The following is a 17,854-nucleotide window of genomic DNA, read 5'->3' on the forward strand; positions in this document are numbered from 1 at the left end:
TATATATTTATCATAATATCTTAAACCAGACTTTATTCGCAGCTTGTGGAGAGGACACGGGTGTCAATGTATATCGATAGTTTTATCAAATGAAATGATAAAATAAGTGACTCCCAGTGCAGCTCCCTAGTAGCAAACCTAAGAGCTCTAATGAAACTACCCCCCTGCGTATGGCAATGACGAATACTCTTTGTCACAGCGTCTGATCTGGGATACGCTGCTTGCTCCTACGTGGCTCTGCGCCGGCTCTTTTAACCTGCTGTTCTTAAACCAGAAACTCGTTTTGGAGTAACTGATGCAAAACAAACTTAAATTGCTCCCATTATAATCACTGAAGCTGATGCGCTGATGCCATGTGTGTTAAGCTGATATTCGGTTCGTATGGATATCACGTCACACTTTCGTTTGACACGGACTGGGGAAAGTAAATGATTTCACGTGGTAATAGCATATGTTTGAATGAACCGCTTCTGAAGTTCATTCGTTATGTATTTACATCTATGAGCGTTACATCAAAAGTAGCTCTTGATGCTTTGGATTTTAAAGCAGGCTTTTAAAACTCATAAGAGCATAGTTGGAGTTATCATCTTTCAGCTTTAAAGTCACTGGAAATGTGGGTGAATGCAGTGGGTCTGTGTGACACTTTGGAACGACTCCAGTCTTTATCATCCAGACATCACTGCAGAGCATCACGGCCCCCCTCAGACTCATTAAACATAACGACTGCAGTAATGAGGCAGTTTATAAATGGGACGCTGCGAGTCTCTTGGCGTATACAGCAAATGAAGAGTTCTGGACCAGAGCTGTACCATCTACGGGACAGCTGGAAGCACCAGGATATGCAATAAACTGGGACGTACAGGGACGTCCACCGACCGCACAGTGGCCGGTCTGTTGTTCGCTCAAAGAGAGCATTGACGAGTCTAATGCAGCAGAAGTGTGATGAATTCTTCCTTCCTTCAACAATGGGTCCAGCGTACTGTCATTACAATACTGCCCCCCGCTGGCAATCTACCCATTCACTGTCCACATACGCTACAGCAATTTGTCTGGAGTGACATGAAGAAACAGAACAAACTGAGGCCAGAGGAAGAGTGTCAACGTCTCCAAGACGCTTCAAAAGACCTACCTGCAAAGCTACCTGAAAAACTGCTCAAGGGCATCGAGGGCAAAAGCTGCTTTAAATGCAAAGATCGTCACACCAGATGTCGATTTCATTTAATTAATAAAGAAAACTTTAAACAGTGCTGTAGCTTTGCAGGTATGTCTCTTGAAGCTTCTTGGAGATGTTGGCACAGTTCTTCTAGATTTAGTCTGCCTCAGTTTTGTTCTGTTTCTTCATGTCGTTCCAGACAGACTGAATGATCAGATCTCTGTGTGGAGCAAACAAAAACCTCACTAGATTATTACAAAAACTGTCTGGAATGTCTGGAAACATAGCCTGATATTTCCTAGAGACACACTGTAGTAAAAAATTAGAAACGACCCTCTCAAAAATTTTAGCTGTTTGAAGCACTAGTGTTCTAATTATTTTGGCCACCACTGTAAGTCTCTTACACGCATATACAAACTCCCAGCAGACACGATCATTATTTTGCCGCTTAAATGTTTTAATGAGAATCTTTCTTGCTATTCTTTTGAAGGCAGAATGAATTGCTAGTGAGCTAAGTGACTACACTAAAATGCTTGTCTAATTTGGTTACCGTACATCTGATGGCTATTTATTTGTCTGCAGACGTTACAGTGGTGTATCAGAACGGCTTGCCGGTGATCTCCGTACGTCTGCCATCCCGACGAGAGCGCTGCCAGTTCACCCTCAAACCCTTGAGCGACACAGTGGGGGTTTTCCTTCAGCAGCTGCAGGCGGAGGACAGGGGCATCGATAGAGTCGCCATCTACTCTGCAGGTAGAGCACAACTCCAGTTCTCTGAAATATAAAGCCAAATCTAGATCACTGTCAAGTTTTGGTTTAACCTTTCGCTGAAGCGTTCCCAAATATTTATGGCGTTTACATGACAGTTTTGTCAATTACATAACCCATGCCGTTCTTTTCTCCATGAATGACTGAAAGTTCAAGTGGACTCGTGCAAAAAGCCCCATAAAATGTTAGTACGTGTTGCTGGTGCTGTAATCATTTCTGTTCCATATGACTTAAGAAGTATAGTGCAGTAGTAAAATACATGCATGTATGTAGTATGATTTTATTTACTTAATTTTTTTCTTGGCTGTTTGAATCACCATCCACTTATATGGAAAATCAATCTTGATATTGTGTCTAATGTAAATGTAAAATAGTATTTAGTGAAAAAAAATAAAAAAAAATAAAAAATAATAATAAATGTAATTTATTATGTATTACCGCAGGCACATGATTCTTTAGAAATCATTCTAATATGCTAATTTGAACAGACATTCATTGTTGAAAATGGTTGTGCTGCTTAATAGTTGTAGAAATGATTTTTAATTACATTTGGAACATTTTGCAGTATTTTAAATACTGTTAAATACTGTCAGATCAATTTAATGCGCATTCACTCCGTAAACCCGTAAATAAGCCTCAACGGTAGTATACAACTTTCCCTTTAAGAAAAGTCAGTTTAGCTTTGTTGTTCTCAGCTCTAGGGAATTTAAATTAAATTCAAATTTAAGTTATTAGCTTATTATTTTGTAGCTTAATCCCAAATCGCAGATGAACGTGTGGCTTTCTCTGACATGTTTAATTGATAGTACATCTTCTCATCTAATTGAGGAGCAAGAATCATTTGTACTCTGTGCAAACGGCGTATCCGCTCTGTTTCAAGCTCAATTATTCCCGCGTGAGAGGCACTTGAGCTTTCTCTCGCCTGCGAGATGAGTTGAGAGAGGTTATCCGCTGTCTTTACCTCTCTCTGTTTCACCTCAGATTGGAAAATGCTTTTTTTTTCCTGATGAGCGTACTAAGGCAGAGCGGGAAACCTTTGTGATGAGCATTGATATCGGCTCTCGTATCACGTAACCATTTCAGTGAGAGGATTGCGTTCCTCTAATGTCCCTCCTCCTCTCTCTGCAGATGGATCAAGAATAGCGTCCTCGACAGGAATTGACATTTTACTCATGGACAGCTTTAAGCTAGTCATTAATGACACAACGTACCTGGTGCAGCCACCCAGGAGAGGTGAGTGTGCCCTGTTGCATTGTGGGTCATTATGTGCGAGACTTTGCAGAGGCGGTGGAGTTTTTGATATTCCGTTGGCGTCCGTTGCAGATCTGCTACCGCACGAGGAAGTGGAGCGACTGAACGACGTCAAGTTCTTGGTGCAGCAGCTCTACACCACCCTGCGCATAGAGGAGCATCAGCTCACCAAAGAGAGAGAGCTGATTGGACGCCTGGAGGACCTCAACTCTCAGCTCCAGCCTTTGGAGAAGGTGAGCTGTTTGGGTTAACCAAAAAAACCAAAGACCACTCAAACTGAGAGGTGTCCAGCAATGCTTCAGTTCAGAAAAGACCTAACTTGAAGGAGCAATGTGATGCGGCAGCTGAAGGAAAGGCAGTGGAGCTCTCATAATTCATCTTCTGTCAAAGAAAATGGAGAAGTTAATGTTACTGTGAGCTGTTTCGCCGCTCTTGATGATTCGTCTCTGCCCACATGCAGAGATATAATGAAAAATGATCTGTGGAAAACAGCAATTGTCTGCGTTTTAAGTGAGTTTGATGCCTGCACTGGTAAATAATCTTGTTCGCAATATGGTGCATTACGAACTGTTGGAGTTTGTGTACACGGTTTTTGCCATTATGTAAATTTACAGTATAGTGCATCAACCAGCGTGTAATTTGTGATGAGATTTTCAAAAGCTGTGGCCAATGGAAGTATGGCATCCGGCAGAATAGCTACATTGACCAAGAATACATCCACTTCGTTCAATTCCAGTCCTATTTCTGACATACGTCATATCAGCTCAAGTTACTTAAGTTATTATTAAGTCAAGCTCACTGTTATTTAAACAGTGTGATGCGATGTTTGTTATGAAAATACAAATTGTGTATATTATATGTTGAATTGGGAACTACCACACTGGTTCTGAGGTTGACTCTAACTTAGACTCTAACTTTTGTGATTACTTAACATCTGAAAAAACGTATGCAAAACTATATTTGAAGGCATTTCAGTGTAAATAGAATTATAAACTGGAAAAAAACTAATTTCCTTAATTTTCTTATTAGTTCCACCAACCACCGAACCCGCGCACACAGAATTGTGGGAAAATCATAGACGGCAAATGAAACATTTACAGTGGTACTAACACGCTTTATCTGATCATAACGATAACTGGTAATTAGCCAAGAGTCTAATTGCACAGTGTATTGAGTGTGTAGAAGAGAGGGTTTTTATACACCGAGAGTTGTCTGAATACTGCTAATTTTATAATTGCAAAGTTTTGTTAAAGTAAATGAGCCTTGCTTTTGGGAGTTGTATGTTCTTTAGCGTTAGAAACTAGAAAAGGAGAACTGAACTAGTAAATCTAACAATAGCTTCTTTGAAGGAACTGAAAACCTCGCTGACTTTTAAACGGACTATAAAAAAAAAAAAAAAAAAAATATATATTTGTATTTGTATTTGTATTCATTTATTGATATTATAAATATTTTAAATATATAAATGTATCATATATATATATATATATATATATATATATATATATATATATATATATAAAAAATTAGTAAATACTTCAAAGCAAATATATTGCCCATTGTTAGTTAATGCATTAATTTAACTGGGACCTTAATGTAAAATGTCACGCTTAAATGTAAAAATCATTGTTAATATTAGCATGTAGGCAGAAATTCTTGTCAATAACTTGTCAACATATCAAAGTGTTGTGTCGACAGCCACCAGTGTCATCTGAAATTAATCTGTTTTGAACGTTTGCAATATCTTTTCTAATCTGATATAGTTGGGAGTTCATCTTCCTCAAGGTCAAGAGGCCCTGATGAGCTGAGTAAGAAAGCAGATGCGCAGAACTACATTGGTACTGTGGGGTGGGATGGCATACATGTTCCACTTAGTTTTGGCATTCTGGCCCGGCTGACCTGGTGGGAGTACTCATGGGATATCATGGAGCCCGTCACGTTCATTTTATCACCTATGGTACAGCCATGGCCATGTATGTTTCTTTACCTCGTTGATGACGTCAGGTGAGCAGCTCCAGCTCTTTATCCTCACAGTGTGCTCCGGAAGATTGTTAGCCTAGACTGTAGGAATTTCTAAAGAAGGTCCCTGTGAATACACAGGTGCCACGTGGAGGAAATCCGTCTGACCTCTCTGCTGTTGTTCTCTCACACAGGAATATATTTACCCAGAGCGCAATTAGGGACAGACAGTATCTGCTGTTCTTTCATAAGGAAAGCGAAAGAGAACACGCTTTGACATTGAGAAGTACAACCAACTGAAGGATGAGATTGCTGATATATATATATATATATATATATATATATATATATATAAAATTAGTAAATACTTCAGCAAATATATTGCCCATTGTTAGTTAATGCATTAATTTAAGGGACCTTAATGTAAAATGTCACCCCTTAAATGTAAAAATCATTGTTAATATTAGCATGTAGGCAGAAATTCTTGTCAATAACTTGTCAACATATCAAAGTGTTGTGTCGACAGCCACCAGTGTCATCGTAAATTAATCTTTTTGAACGTTTGCAATATCTTTTCTAATCTCGCTTCCTCAGGTCAAGAAGGAGCTGAGTAAGAAAGCAGAGCGCAGAACTACATTGGTACTGTGGGGTGGGATGGCATACATGGCCACACAGTTTGGCATTCTGGCCCGGCTGACCTGGTGGGAGTACTCATGGGATATCATGGAGCCCGTCACGTATTTTATCACCTATGGTACAGCCATGGCCATGTATGCTTATTTCGTGCTGACACGTCAGGTGAGCAGCTCCAGCTCTTTATCCTCACAATGTGCTCCGGAAGATTAGAGGAGTTTCAGAAGGTCCCTGTGAATACACAGGTGCCACGGGGGAGGAGATCCGTCTGACCTCTCTGCTGTTGTTCTCTCACACAGGAATATATTTACCCAGACGCCAGGGACAGACAGTATCTGCTGTTCTTTCATAAGGGAGCGAAGAGAACACGCTTTGACATTGAGAAGTACAACCAACTGAAGGATGAGATTGCTGAGGTAAGCTAGCTTCCACACAAACATTACGAGTCACACCTTTTCATTCTCTTAAAGCAACAGAAGACACTATTACAGTTTAATGCAGTAAAGAATATGTACGGTTTTGTTAGGCTGTCTGTGATTACTGTCTGATTTGAAGAAAGGAACCGCACAGACATTCTCTCCAACATCTCCATTTTTGTTGGTGGTCATTTCCTTTAACCGAATTCATTCGTGTTTACTCTCTTTCCTCGTTTCAGGCCGAGTTGGATCTAAAGCCTCTTCGAGACCCGCTGCAGTTGAACCTCCCTGTCCAGCAAATCAATGCCAGCAAGGACTGATGAGAACCTGAAGCCCTTTCTGCCTCTCTCTCTCTCTCTCTCTCTCTCTCTTCGTTCTCTTCTGCCTTTTTGCGTTTTGTTTTCTGTCTCTTTTTATCCTTTTGAGTTTTCTCTACGACCTCAATGAAAAACCATATCCACAGCAAGCTTCAGAGTTTTATTATCCTTTATATATCGTTTCTTTTTAATTTGGCAAGTCTATGCAGAGGAGAAGAGAAACGACAAAACCACATCCCTTAACGGACGGCGAAGACAGATGCTCTCTTACTGCAGCAGGACCAGCCACTTCAGACAGGAAGCTGAGACATTGGGATTGAACCAGTAACGACCCCACGTCTTGCATGGGAAACAGACTCTGAAATCTAAAAACCATCTGCCCTTGGGTTGAACAGTTTTTTTTCCACATTGGAGTACTGCTGCTATCCCTAACTCTGACACTTTGCAGAAGAGATTTCGGGATGTAGTGCTCTTTTCCGTCTCGGAAAAGATCCGTTTACCATCGGAGCCAGTCCTCTTGTGGCTGAAACGCCTGTACGTAACGGCCTAAGCGAAACCTTTTTGATTTCTTTTCTCGCTTCCTTACGGACCTGTTAAGAGCTGAAGAGCTAAAATATCACTGTGTGTTCTATTATTCCAAAAAAAAAGAAAAAGAATGAAAGGATTTTGGCACTTTTTATTTTAAAAGCCATATTATGTTTATGATGCCGAGAAAAAAAAAAAAAAAAAAAAAGAGAGAGAAATAAGTAGAAACTTCTCTTCTTTTCATGAATCAATTTGTTTTTAACCATGCCGCCAGACATTACATATCTGCAGATGCTCTGATATTTTATTTTCTGAGAACCCCATCGTCAAACAAAGCTCGGATAGCTTCTTCAGAAATAGGTTTACATGTTGACGAGAGACGCACGTACACGCAGTTGCTTGGCAGATGGATCCTCTTTAAAGGTCTTCTCTCTTCTCTATGAATCCTCTTTCGAACATCATCAAATGACATTTTCCCACAGTGCCTCACAGCATCTGCTGCAGCGTGCTTGTTACGAAACACCTGTTTATCAGAAAATGACCCGTCGAACGGTCTTTAAGGCAGGTCACTGTGTAAAATGCGATTTTTATTTAATTTCTTCTGGAAAAAGGTTCCGGGCGCGATCGATTTTCCCATCATCCATGTGGCGTTTTTAGCTGCATATATCTGCCTCGTATGCCAAGTCTTCTGGAACATGCAGAGAACGTGTAATATATTAGATCTAGAATTAGCGTGTGTTTTGCACACTTTGTGGCATGCTATAGAGAGAGAGCGTCGCATCCTTTGTCTATATGTGCTATCTTTAGCCGACAGGCCTTAGCAATGATTCTAGCTGGATTGAGCTTGATCGCAGACATCGTTTTCATCAGTTTTGCCATGCATTTTCAGTTTCAGCTCAGTTATATATACATAATGTTTTCCACAAAGATGGGCAATCAGACTATCTATAATGGATGTGAAATTCACTTGACTCTTGTTGCTCTCTAACAAAACGATTATATCAAGACAAGTCTCGAAATTGGTTTTTGGGCCATTATCGTGACCCATAATCCTGTTGTCTGTTTTGGGTTTCTACACACTCAAACCCCCGTGGAGAAATAGCTCTGTTGTTCTGTAGCAGAGGTCTGCTGATTATGCCCGACTGTCTATGATTGTGCCTGCGGTCGCCATTTTTAAGCGTTTTTTTTTTAAGCCATATTCATGTTTGTCTCTTTATAGGTGAATGAGCCACATAGGGACTCGAATCCTCTTAGCAGCAGCTTGTGTCCATTCTTACCGTGTGTTTAAATATTACAGGGTGAGATTCCAGCCTACAACTCTTAACAGAAGGAACGTTGCAGAAAGAGTTCCTCCAAAAAAGTTGTTTCTGTGAAACTCGAAAGGAGAATTTTAGTAGAATGTTCTCGCGGCTCATTTCTTTACGATATTCATACTGACAAACGGCGTTATTCTTTAAAAAAAAATGTTCATATATTTATGACTCTATATTCCCAGCCTCCTGAAGCCATACAAAAGTTAAGGAACAGATTGACATTTTTTTGATTCAAACACAAAGTTGAGAAATTGGGAAGATTGTTAGTTTATGTTTAGAATGACGTAAGGGTGAGCAAACATTTCAAAGCTACTGTATGTCTTCAGCAGACCTGGAATATAGCTTCTGATTTATGGAAACTGCTTTTTGGAGCTTTAATTTTTCGGAGTAACCGTAAACTAAGGTTTTAAGAAATAGAACTAAGAACTGTGAAAATTCTTCAGATTTTCTGTTTTGCGTTCATTGGGGAAAAAAAACAGCATCGGGTCTGGAATGACATTATGGTAAATAATAATATTTTGCAATCATAATCAATAATTTGGATTTTGCATGTCTGGCTAAAAGTGTTGAGATGATGCCCTTTAACGGTGGTGGTGCACCTTGTGATTGAACACAGCAAGATCCAAACTGTAGGTGATTTTAATTTTAATTTTTTTTAAGGATAGCAGCCTGATAATTGCATTATGTCTGACCCAGCTGCTTTCAGAGGAGATTCTCTCTTTTATCTGAACAGGGTTTATCGCGCTATTATAAAATGAAACGAAATTCAAACTGTGTGTCCATCAGCTGCTGGGTGTATATCTACTACTGGAAACAACATCGAGGCATAGTGCTGAACCGAAGCATTAATCCCCCCAAAAGCGAACGAGCTTTATATTAATGTTCATCATCATAAACCTAAACCTTAAAATCTGTCCGGTCTATAAAGGATCAATAAAGAATGTTGACTGAAGGCAGAATCAAGGTCACTGTGCACACTTGTGACAATATGCAGTAGGCGTTAGCATCTCGTCTCAGATTTCATGAATTTTCTCTTCATTTTTCGCCCATAGCAGTCAAAATAAGCCGATGCATCACAAGCATAAAGACATCCATTCTTCCTCACTTACGTGATGGACAGTCATAGATTCATCCTTTACAAACACGCTCCAAAGTTATTTCAGGGCAAAAAGTCAGTCTCACTTTCCAAGATGCCCGGTACACTTGACGGCCCTCGACCCGCTGAACATCTACAAGAGGTCTTGGGTCTGGTCATTATCTGATAAGTTGAACTTCTTTTAGTTTATTTGTAGGGTTTTCTGTTCGTTTCAGGGTTTTTTAAACAATAATAATGTATCGAATATATTGAATCTATTCTAAAGCGGGTGTTGCATGAATGTATGTTTACATGGGGAAATTATATATAAATGAATCAAAAAAGCAAAGATTATTATGAATGCTGATTGCAGATTAACAGACTCCTGGTTCATCAGTCTTTGTTTTTTCTTTCCACCAAATCCCTCGCTTTTCGTGATCCAGCAGCAAGCACACACTTTGGCAGCTGCAAGGTTCTGATTGGTCAAGGGTCTCCTCTACATCATGTCTTGTTTTTAGCCTCTCTTTGCTCTCTCAGTCTCAATGCTGCTGCTCGACCGCTGCAGTGCTGCCTTTCTTCTGATCTGAGAACAGAGAGTACGGAAGACCTGACCTTCTCGGGCACCCCTCGCTCCATCCATTTGCCTTTTTTTTTTTTTTTTTTTTTAGCTCCTTATTATACTCCCACACTGATTATCTATTAGTTACGCGTTTTATTTTAAAGTTTTCTTTATGTGCACTTAAAATAAAATAAAATAAAAATTGGGGGGAAAAAAGGTAATGGGTCATGCAGAATTATTATTATTTTTTTTTTTCATATTCTTCATTTGTTCATTTTGTCATTGGCATCGGATGCTGTAATGTTAGAAGAATTCAAAAATGACAATGTAAAATCCTGTATCATTTATGAAATGTGTATAAAAGAGAAATGTAATTCAATTATCAATAAACACTTATCCAGTTTTGGAACTGGTAGTGATTTTATTTATTTATTTATTGTCAATTCAAATTATTTTTAATGCATCATTTTCCAACGTAGTGTTGTGGCAAAAAAATAACATTTAGTTATAAAGCAGAGTCTATTCTATATTAAATAAACTATATTACCGTTCATGTAGTGTGTAACAAAAAATCCTGCTAAATTTGAAAATTAAAAGTGCGCCGTGTATAAAGTTATTCGCTTTCAAAAGAAACTTTTTTTAAAAAACCAATCCCAAGTCGTTTAACGTTGACGTCAAAATGACATATTAGCATACGTATGCCCGCCCACTCGTTGCGCGCGCAGACCCGGGAAAACTTGAACCCCTCCCTCAAACGCTGTAAGGGTCGGATTCCTGTAGACGCTAACATGTCTCGAAGACGCTGCGCTCTGCATTGTGAGGGTAAATCTGTATTCTTTTCGCTACCGAAGGACGATGCCGTGAAGAGTCAATGGTTAAAGTTCATATTTAGAACGATACCACAGCAGTACAGCCCCAACCTTGTGCTGTGTTCCCGTCATTTTGGTGACGACTCCTTCAGCAACCTGAAGGCGTACAACGCGGGCTTCTCAAGCCGGTTGTTATTGAAGGAAGGATCGGTACCCAGTGTATTTCGACCAGCTTTTTCCTCCTCCGAATCACAACCTGTAAGTATGAGTAAAAAAATGTGCTCTCGTGTTCTTCGTAGCACGCAGTATACCTTAGTATAGTGCGTGTGTGTTGTTTGCTCCGCGCAACGATAAAGAGAGTTTTTGTCATTGTTATTACTTGGTGTCAGGATAAAGAATAGATCAATTCGTTAATCTGTAGTACTTTATTGATGCATTTCTGCGTAGGGCTAACGCATATAAAATGGCTGTTCGTGTGTTTACCACCGAACTGTGGCCTAGGTTTGCTAACACAAGCATAAAACATCTCTGAGGCTTTATTGGGCACTATTATTATTACACTACAATGTAAGTGATAAAAAGCACAATATATTGTAGTCAGCGTTGTCCAGCTGAACTATTTTCTATTTAAACACAGCTAGTGACAAGCAACCGTGACACAGGCTTATTTCTCTGGAAACTATTTGGGCTCCAGCCCTCCTAATTTCCTCAACTTTGTTTTTGTAATGGTTAACAGAGTGACCCATTTGAAAACATAATAAGAAAAATTGATATCTTAATTTTGAGAAGTTCATTTTCTCTTTTGGCGTATTTCACAGCAGGTCGTTCCAAGTGGAGTTACACGTTTCGATGTGGCTTGTCAGACGGACGGTCCACAAACCGTCTGTGTCACGACACAAACTGATGATTGGCCCAAAAAATCTGTCGGCACACAACTGTCCTTCACTACACTGAAAGACAAACACATTCGGAGTACAGGTATATATTTAAGAACTGTTATTGCTTCATACAGAGCTTTGTATTACCAAAAATTATCAAAATAATTTTTTCCTTTCTTAAGGCTCACAGGCAACCACATCAGCCTCCTATGATGCGCCGTTCTCAAGACGTATAAAGACTCCTGGTTTCAGACCTCCCAAAAGACCTCACCTGGAGTTGGAAGAGGAGTCGCGTCGTTGTCAGACATAAAATCTGAGACAGAACCACATGACTCGACCTTTCACCCAGACGAGACTACCGTTTCGCGTGAAACTGAAATGTCGTACGTAATACAAATCTATAAGTTCGGTATTCAGCTAAGAAGTCTTACCAGGCAATTTTATCAATGCAAATGATTTGTTTTATTAGGTTTGGGAAAAGACACGCATATGGAGATGCAAAATACATTGTTTTTGAATCGTGTTTGCGTGAGCTGTTTTCCACCTGTCCCGTTTGCAAATCAAAGTCTGATGTGGAGCTACACCGGATGGGCACTTATGTTGCTTTCAGCCAGCTTTGCCCCAAGTGCATGTACAACAGGAAATGGCAGAGCCAGCCCGTAGTTGGAAGTACACCGATCGGAAACCTCCTCTTATCAGCAGCGACTTACTTTACTGGAGGATCATTCATCCAAGTACAAAAGGTAGGCTTGTAGTAAATTATAAACTAATACAATGTAAGTTTATATTTTTAATAACATCGAAGTTGTTTAATTTTTTATAAATACATATTTAATTGTTCCACATTCATAGATTTGCACGGCCATGAAGTTACACGTTTACCAGTATGACACATTCCAAAGACATTGCAGGAATTTCTTGGAGCCAGCAATTGTACATAAGTGGAAAAGTGAACAGCGAAACATTATACAGAAGTTACAAGACCGAGGAAAGGTTACTGTAGCTGGATATATGCGTGCGGACTCCCCAGGTAAGACACAATTTAGTCAGAAGTAAGTAGAGAGTTATTTTGTTGACTGATTTTTATGTGTGAGAAATTATATCATCACACGCTGAAGCATAGTTTCGTTCCCATCTTTTTGTTTTTCGTAGGGCGTTCAGCCAAATATGGAAGCTACACGGTAATGGACATGCATAGCAATACTATTGTGGACCTCCAGCTTGTTCAGGTGTGTAACCTTAATAGAATAGAGAATATGATAGAGATCATTTTTTTGCATTAAAAAAATATATATATATATTTTGCTGTATAACTAGAGCAATGAGGTTGGTGGTAGTTACCACATGGAGAAGGAAGGCCTAAAGAGATGTCTGGATCTGCTAGAGTCTAACGGTGTAGAAGTGGACTACATTGTCACTGACCGTCATCCACAGATCCAGAAGTATCTCAGAGAACGCAACATAACCCAGTTCTATGATGTGTGGCACTTCGATAAAGGTAGCATGCTAACCATGTAATTTACGGCAAGAAGTGACCATTACATTTCCTTTTAACTTATTGATTCATTTGTGTATATCAGGTTTGTCTAAGAAACTACAAAAACTGACTAAAAACAAGGAATGTGGACTGCTGAGGAAGTGGCAGCGTAGCATCAGAAACCATGCTTACTGGTGCGCCAGTTCCTCCACATCAGGACCGGAGAAGGTGGCGAAGTGGACTTCACTGGTCAACCACCTCCAAAATGTGCACACTCACGACAATCCCATCTTTCACAAATGTGAACATCCAGTTAAAGAATCAAAGGACCCAAATAAATGGTTTCAACGAGGTACTTGTCATAAAAAGGTTTGTCTCTGTGTAACATTTTTGGAGTAGAATGTTGTCTTTCAAATTACGTTGAACTATATTTATGGACTAAATTGGTGAGTTACTTTAATGAAAAGCAAGTTTCGCTGTTACTGACAATAGTTTGTAATAATGCAGGGTCGCTGGCTATCCACAAAATTGAGAGAGCACTGTGCAACAAGAGGGTCCTCAAGGATGTGGAGAAGCTCAGCCATGATTTTCAGACATCTTCCTGGGAGGCTTTCCACAGCCTGATTTTACGCATTGCACCTAAAAATGTAGTTTTCTCTTTCATGGGGATGTTGTGCAGGTAATAGAGCTTCAAAGAAATTCATAAAAAGGTACTGTGCAGCTGTCATCTCATTTTTTTTTTTTCTTTTTGTAGACTGTACCTTGCTGTTCTTCATCATAACGAAAACGCAAGCAGAGGACAAGTGACAAAGTCAACAGGTAAGGTGGTGTACAAAATAGTGTTTTCCAAAAAAGTGGAATGCATAGCATGGGCATTAAAAACAGACCTGATTGAGCTGAAAACCATTGGGCAAGTTTTGTTGTGGGAAAACCTGGCAACCCAGTTGGTAATTCTTTTTATTTCTTTACAGATTATGTTGACGAGCTACTAAAGCTCATCTTTGATGAAGTCATTATGGACCCGTCTTCATTTGTGGATGAAATGAAGGCAATCCCTATTCCCATTCCTTTGTGCAGAATTTGACAGACCACAAATGAGGAAGCAATCACCCATCATGTTTTCAGATTTAAATAAAAGAGGGGGGTCAGAAGCCAAAATAATATCCAGCTGGGGGCCTGTGCTATGATAGTGGCTGAACAAACTCAAGGTTACAGGATTAGTTTTGAGTTGACCAAACCACTCCAGTCTGGGTTTGATGGTACCATGAAGCCGGTCGACTTTTGTCAACTCGGGCTTGATTGAGTTAATGGAGCACGTTCACATGAAAGTGTGACATCAGTAATGAGTAGCCAATCACGAGCCGTAAAATTGTGATAATTTCTCGAGAGTCAGTGCAATTCACTATCAAAAATGTGAACCAATATGAAGAATTAAAACACATTTACACGGCAAGATCTATCAAATGATCAATGAAAGAGGAAAACTCAAAGAAAACATATACCATATAAGTGCAAGTAAACTGAGTTCATTCATGGAAAAATATTTAAAAATGAGTGATTCTGAAAATGTTTAGGCCAGCAAAAAAGGCCCACCACTGAGCTTTAAATCTTGAACACTATTCACTGTTGGGCCTATTATTAAAGCCAGGTTTAGGTTTCCATAAGAATATCTCAGAGAGGTAGAGACTTAGGTATGATACGTTAAACCACATACTGTTTTCTTTACCATTTTGTATGAATTATTTTAATGTTACTTGCTCACTTTACTAGGTAAAGCTGTGCTAACTTAGATGTTTTTTTTAACAATACTAAGTGCTTTATTTGTATCATTCCAATGTTAGCTGTAAGGAATATATGCTTTTGAATTAATAAATGTCTGTAAGAACGTGGGGTGGACTGTATTTGTGTCATTTTTGTAAGGTTAATTCTTTAGCTACAGATGGTGTGCGGTTTGAGCAGCTGTGGAAACTTGGTGGATTGTTACATTTGTAGTTTTTAGCAATAGAATTCATTCTCACTACAGGAGATACCCGTCTGTGATGCAATGCCCCCAACACTGTCATCACAATGAAGAAAACCATAGTTCTGGTGTTCACCAAAAGATTGAGCATCACAAATGAGGAAGAGAAAAAAAAAAAAAAAAAAAAACATTTACACCAAATCTGCTGAAGAGAACAGGTGAATTTGTATTTCATTGAGAAGTTTATTTCAGTAATTCAATTCAAATGGTGAAACTCGTGTATTAAATAATTTTAATTGTGGTGATTTTGGCTCACATTTAACAAAAACCCACAAATTCATTTTCTCAACAAATTAGAGTTCTTCATAACACCAAAGAAAAAATACAAATTTTGTGGCACTTCTGATTTAGTATGGAAGCCCAGGCTCCTTTGACAGTGGCCTTCAGCTCGTCTGCATTTTTTGGTCCTGTCTCATTTTCTCAATACCCCATAGATTCTCTCTGGGTTTCAGGTCTGGTGAGTTTGCTGTCCAGTAAAGCACTATGGTCATGTAAATCAACTTTTGGTAGCGTGGATGTGCCAAATCCTGCAGGAAAGTTAAATCAGAATCTTTAAAAAGCTAGTCAGCAGAAGAAAGCATGAAGTCCTCTGATAATTTTTGGTAAACGAGTGCCATGAAAAACTTGGGGTCGGGTTCAGGTTAATGTTTCAATAACCTTGGGTTATTAAAATTATATTCTCTCTCCTAAAATAGGGTAATGCACAGAACATTGAACAACACAGAACAAGGGTGACATCGGAGTTCAAAAGAGAACAAATTGTTGGTGCACGTCTTGGGGGTGACCCAAACAGCAAGTAATTTATCTAGGCTGATGTCAGCATACCACCAAGACGGACAAACCACTGTGGACACAAGAGGAGGCTGTCTGAAAGGGATGTCCAGCTGCTAACTGTATCCAAAAAAACAAAACCACAGCTGCCCAACTCATTGCAGAATTAAATGTGCCCCTCAACTCTACTGTTACCACCAAAACTGTCTGTGAGGAGCTCCACAGGATCAATATACATGACCAGGCTTGGTCATTCGTGCCAATGCCAAATGTCGGTTTCAGTGGTACCAGCAGCAAAAATCTTGGGCTCTGGACAAAGTGGACTCATCAGAGAATACATATTTCACAAATCACAGTCTTTCCCACATCCAGGAGAGTTACGGTGTGGAGAAGCCCTAAAGATGTGTACAACCTAGACTGTAGCATGCCCAGAGTGAAGCATATGGGTGGATCGGTGATGATTTGGGCTGCGATATCATGGCAATCCCTAGGCCCAATTCTTGTGCTAGATGGTCATGTCACTGCCAAGGACTACCGAACCGTGCGCACACAATGGTTCAAACATTGCATCCCAAAGGCAGTGTTGCGTATCAGGATAATGCACCAATACATAGAGGTTTGATGAACATGAAAATGAAGTTGAACAACTCCCATGGCCTGCATGGTCACCCAATCTAAATATTATAGTCATTTTGGGGTGTTTGTGAGGAGCAAGTCAGGAAACATTTTCCTCCACCAGCATCACAGTGCCCTGGCCACTATTCTGCAAGGACAATGGCTCAAAATCCCTCTGGCCACTTGTATCTGTCAAGTGTAAGGCTTGCAAAGCCTCTTGACCTCTGCTCCAGACTCTAGGACCTTGGTTTCCAAATGAAATACAAAACTTGCTCTTATCTGAAAAGAGGACTTTGGACCACTGGGCAACAGTCCAGTTCTTCTCCTTAGCCCTGTAGCTCATGAGTGGCTTAACAGGAAGAATACGTCAACTGCAGCCAAATTCTTTAACATGTCTGTGTGTGGTGGCTCTTGATGACCCCAGCCTTAGTCCATTCCTTGTTCACTCAAGTCCACAGCTCTGCACGTGTTGCAGGTCTCTCTTATCTTATACACTCGTTTGAGTTTATAAAGCTTTTTCCTAATGAGCTGATGATCTAATTCAGGTGTGTAAATTAGGGAGCCATGCAAGTAGTTTGAAACTAGTTTGAAAACAATTTGCCAAGTCTCCTTTATCAGATACACCCAATCAGATATTGCAGTCTCTATTAATGAGCTGATGAGTGGAATCAGGTGTGTATGATAAGGGAAACACAAAATTTGCAGGGCAGGGTTGCCTCCAGGACAGGTTTATAAACTAATGATGCTTACAATGCCTTAAAACAGGCTTTCTCAACCCTGGTCCTTAACAGCTGCTGTCCTGCAAATTTTAGCTCCAACCTTAATCAAACACACCTGATCCAGCTAATTGAGCTGTTCAGGATTACTATTAAGCTACAGGCAGGTGAGTTTGAGCAAGGCAGAGTAAAACCCTGGAGGACAGTGGTAATGAATATATATGTTTCAAACAGCAACAATGTAAAAATAAAAAAAAATGTAAATGCCTTCATCTGTGTGAAGGAATTGTCTCTGGTTTCCTATCTTTAACCTTTTCACGGGTTTCTTTGTTCATGTTTACCAAGGGTACCAATAATTGGTGAATGCTCTGTTTCTAATTAGGCTGCAGCACTTGTTTTAGAGTCATGTTTACCTCAGCGGTGATGTTTGCCTTGACCTGCCTGACTCCTGCTTCTTCCCACATTTAGCTCAACTTCCTACCAGATAGCAGGCTTCTGTTTGTACACATTGTCCAGCAGAATACCTTAAACCAGTGCTTTTCAAACTTCTGCACATATTGCATGTCTTCCTAATTTACGTTTCAGGTCATCAGCTCATT

The 17,854-nt window shown here is 39.7% G+C and overlaps 2 protein-coding genes across 3 annotated transcripts in view; both read left to right on the plus strand.

The window, feature by feature from the left end:
* The window catches only part of mcu (mitochondrial calcium uniporter), a 59,487-nt gene extending 49,109 nt beyond the window's left edge, over positions 1-10,378 (plus strand). Inside the window, exons 5-10 of the mRNA XM_043255106.1 lie at positions 1,736-1,906; positions 3,050-3,154; positions 3,245-3,405; positions 5,726-5,929; positions 6,064-6,180; positions 6,420-10,378. Of these exons, the coding sequence (XP_043111041.1) occupies positions 1,736-1,906; positions 3,050-3,154; positions 3,245-3,405; positions 5,726-5,929; positions 6,064-6,180; positions 6,420-6,500 (839 nt within the window). The 3' untranslated portion in view covers positions 6,501-10,378. The remainder of the gene's footprint in view (positions 1-1,735; positions 1,907-3,049; positions 3,155-3,244; positions 3,406-5,725; positions 5,930-6,063; positions 6,181-6,419) is intronic.
* A 328-nt stretch (positions 10,379-10,706) lies between these two features.
* LOC122356107 lies at positions 10,707-15,023 on the plus strand. 2 transcript variants are annotated; one of them, XM_043254571.1, is made up of 11 exons: positions 10,707-11,036; positions 11,597-11,756; positions 11,839-12,039; positions 12,126-12,399; positions 12,509-12,686; positions 12,809-12,885; positions 12,974-13,154; positions 13,237-13,485; positions 13,641-13,812; positions 13,888-13,952; positions 14,105-15,023. In XM_043254571.1, exons 3-11 carry the CDS (start codon positions 12,035-12,037, stop codon positions 14,215-14,217), a joined length of 1,314 nt encoding a protein of 437 aa, XP_043110506.1. In that variant the 5' UTR covers positions 10,707-11,036; positions 11,597-11,756; positions 11,839-12,034; the 3' UTR covers positions 14,218-15,023. The 2 variants fall into 2 exon arrangements, with proteins under 2 accessions (XP_043110506.1, XP_043110508.1); XM_043254573.1 differs by lacking the exons at positions 13,888-13,952; positions 14,105-15,023 and having other exon boundaries at positions 13,237-13,502; positions 13,641-13,780.
* The last annotated feature ends 2,831 nt before the right edge of the window (positions 15,024-17,854 follow it).

The sequence above is a fragment of the Puntigrus tetrazona genome, chromosome 13 (assembly GCF_018831695.1).
Source record: "Puntigrus tetrazona isolate hp1 chromosome 13, ASM1883169v1, whole genome shotgun sequence".
Lineage (NCBI taxonomy): Eukaryota > Metazoa > Chordata > Actinopteri > Cypriniformes > Cyprinidae > Puntigrus > Puntigrus tetrazona.

Coding starts and splice junctions, on each gene's coding strand:
- LOC122356107 (XM_043254571.1), top strand. Junction 12,687..12,808: donor TATGCGTGCGGACTCCCCAG/GTAAGACACAAT, acceptor TGTTTTTCGTAG/GGCGTTCAGCCAAATATGGA. Junction 13,155..13,236: donor TGTGTGGCACTTCGATAAAG/GTAGCATGCTAA, acceptor TGTGTATATCAG/GTTTGTCTAAGAAACTACAA.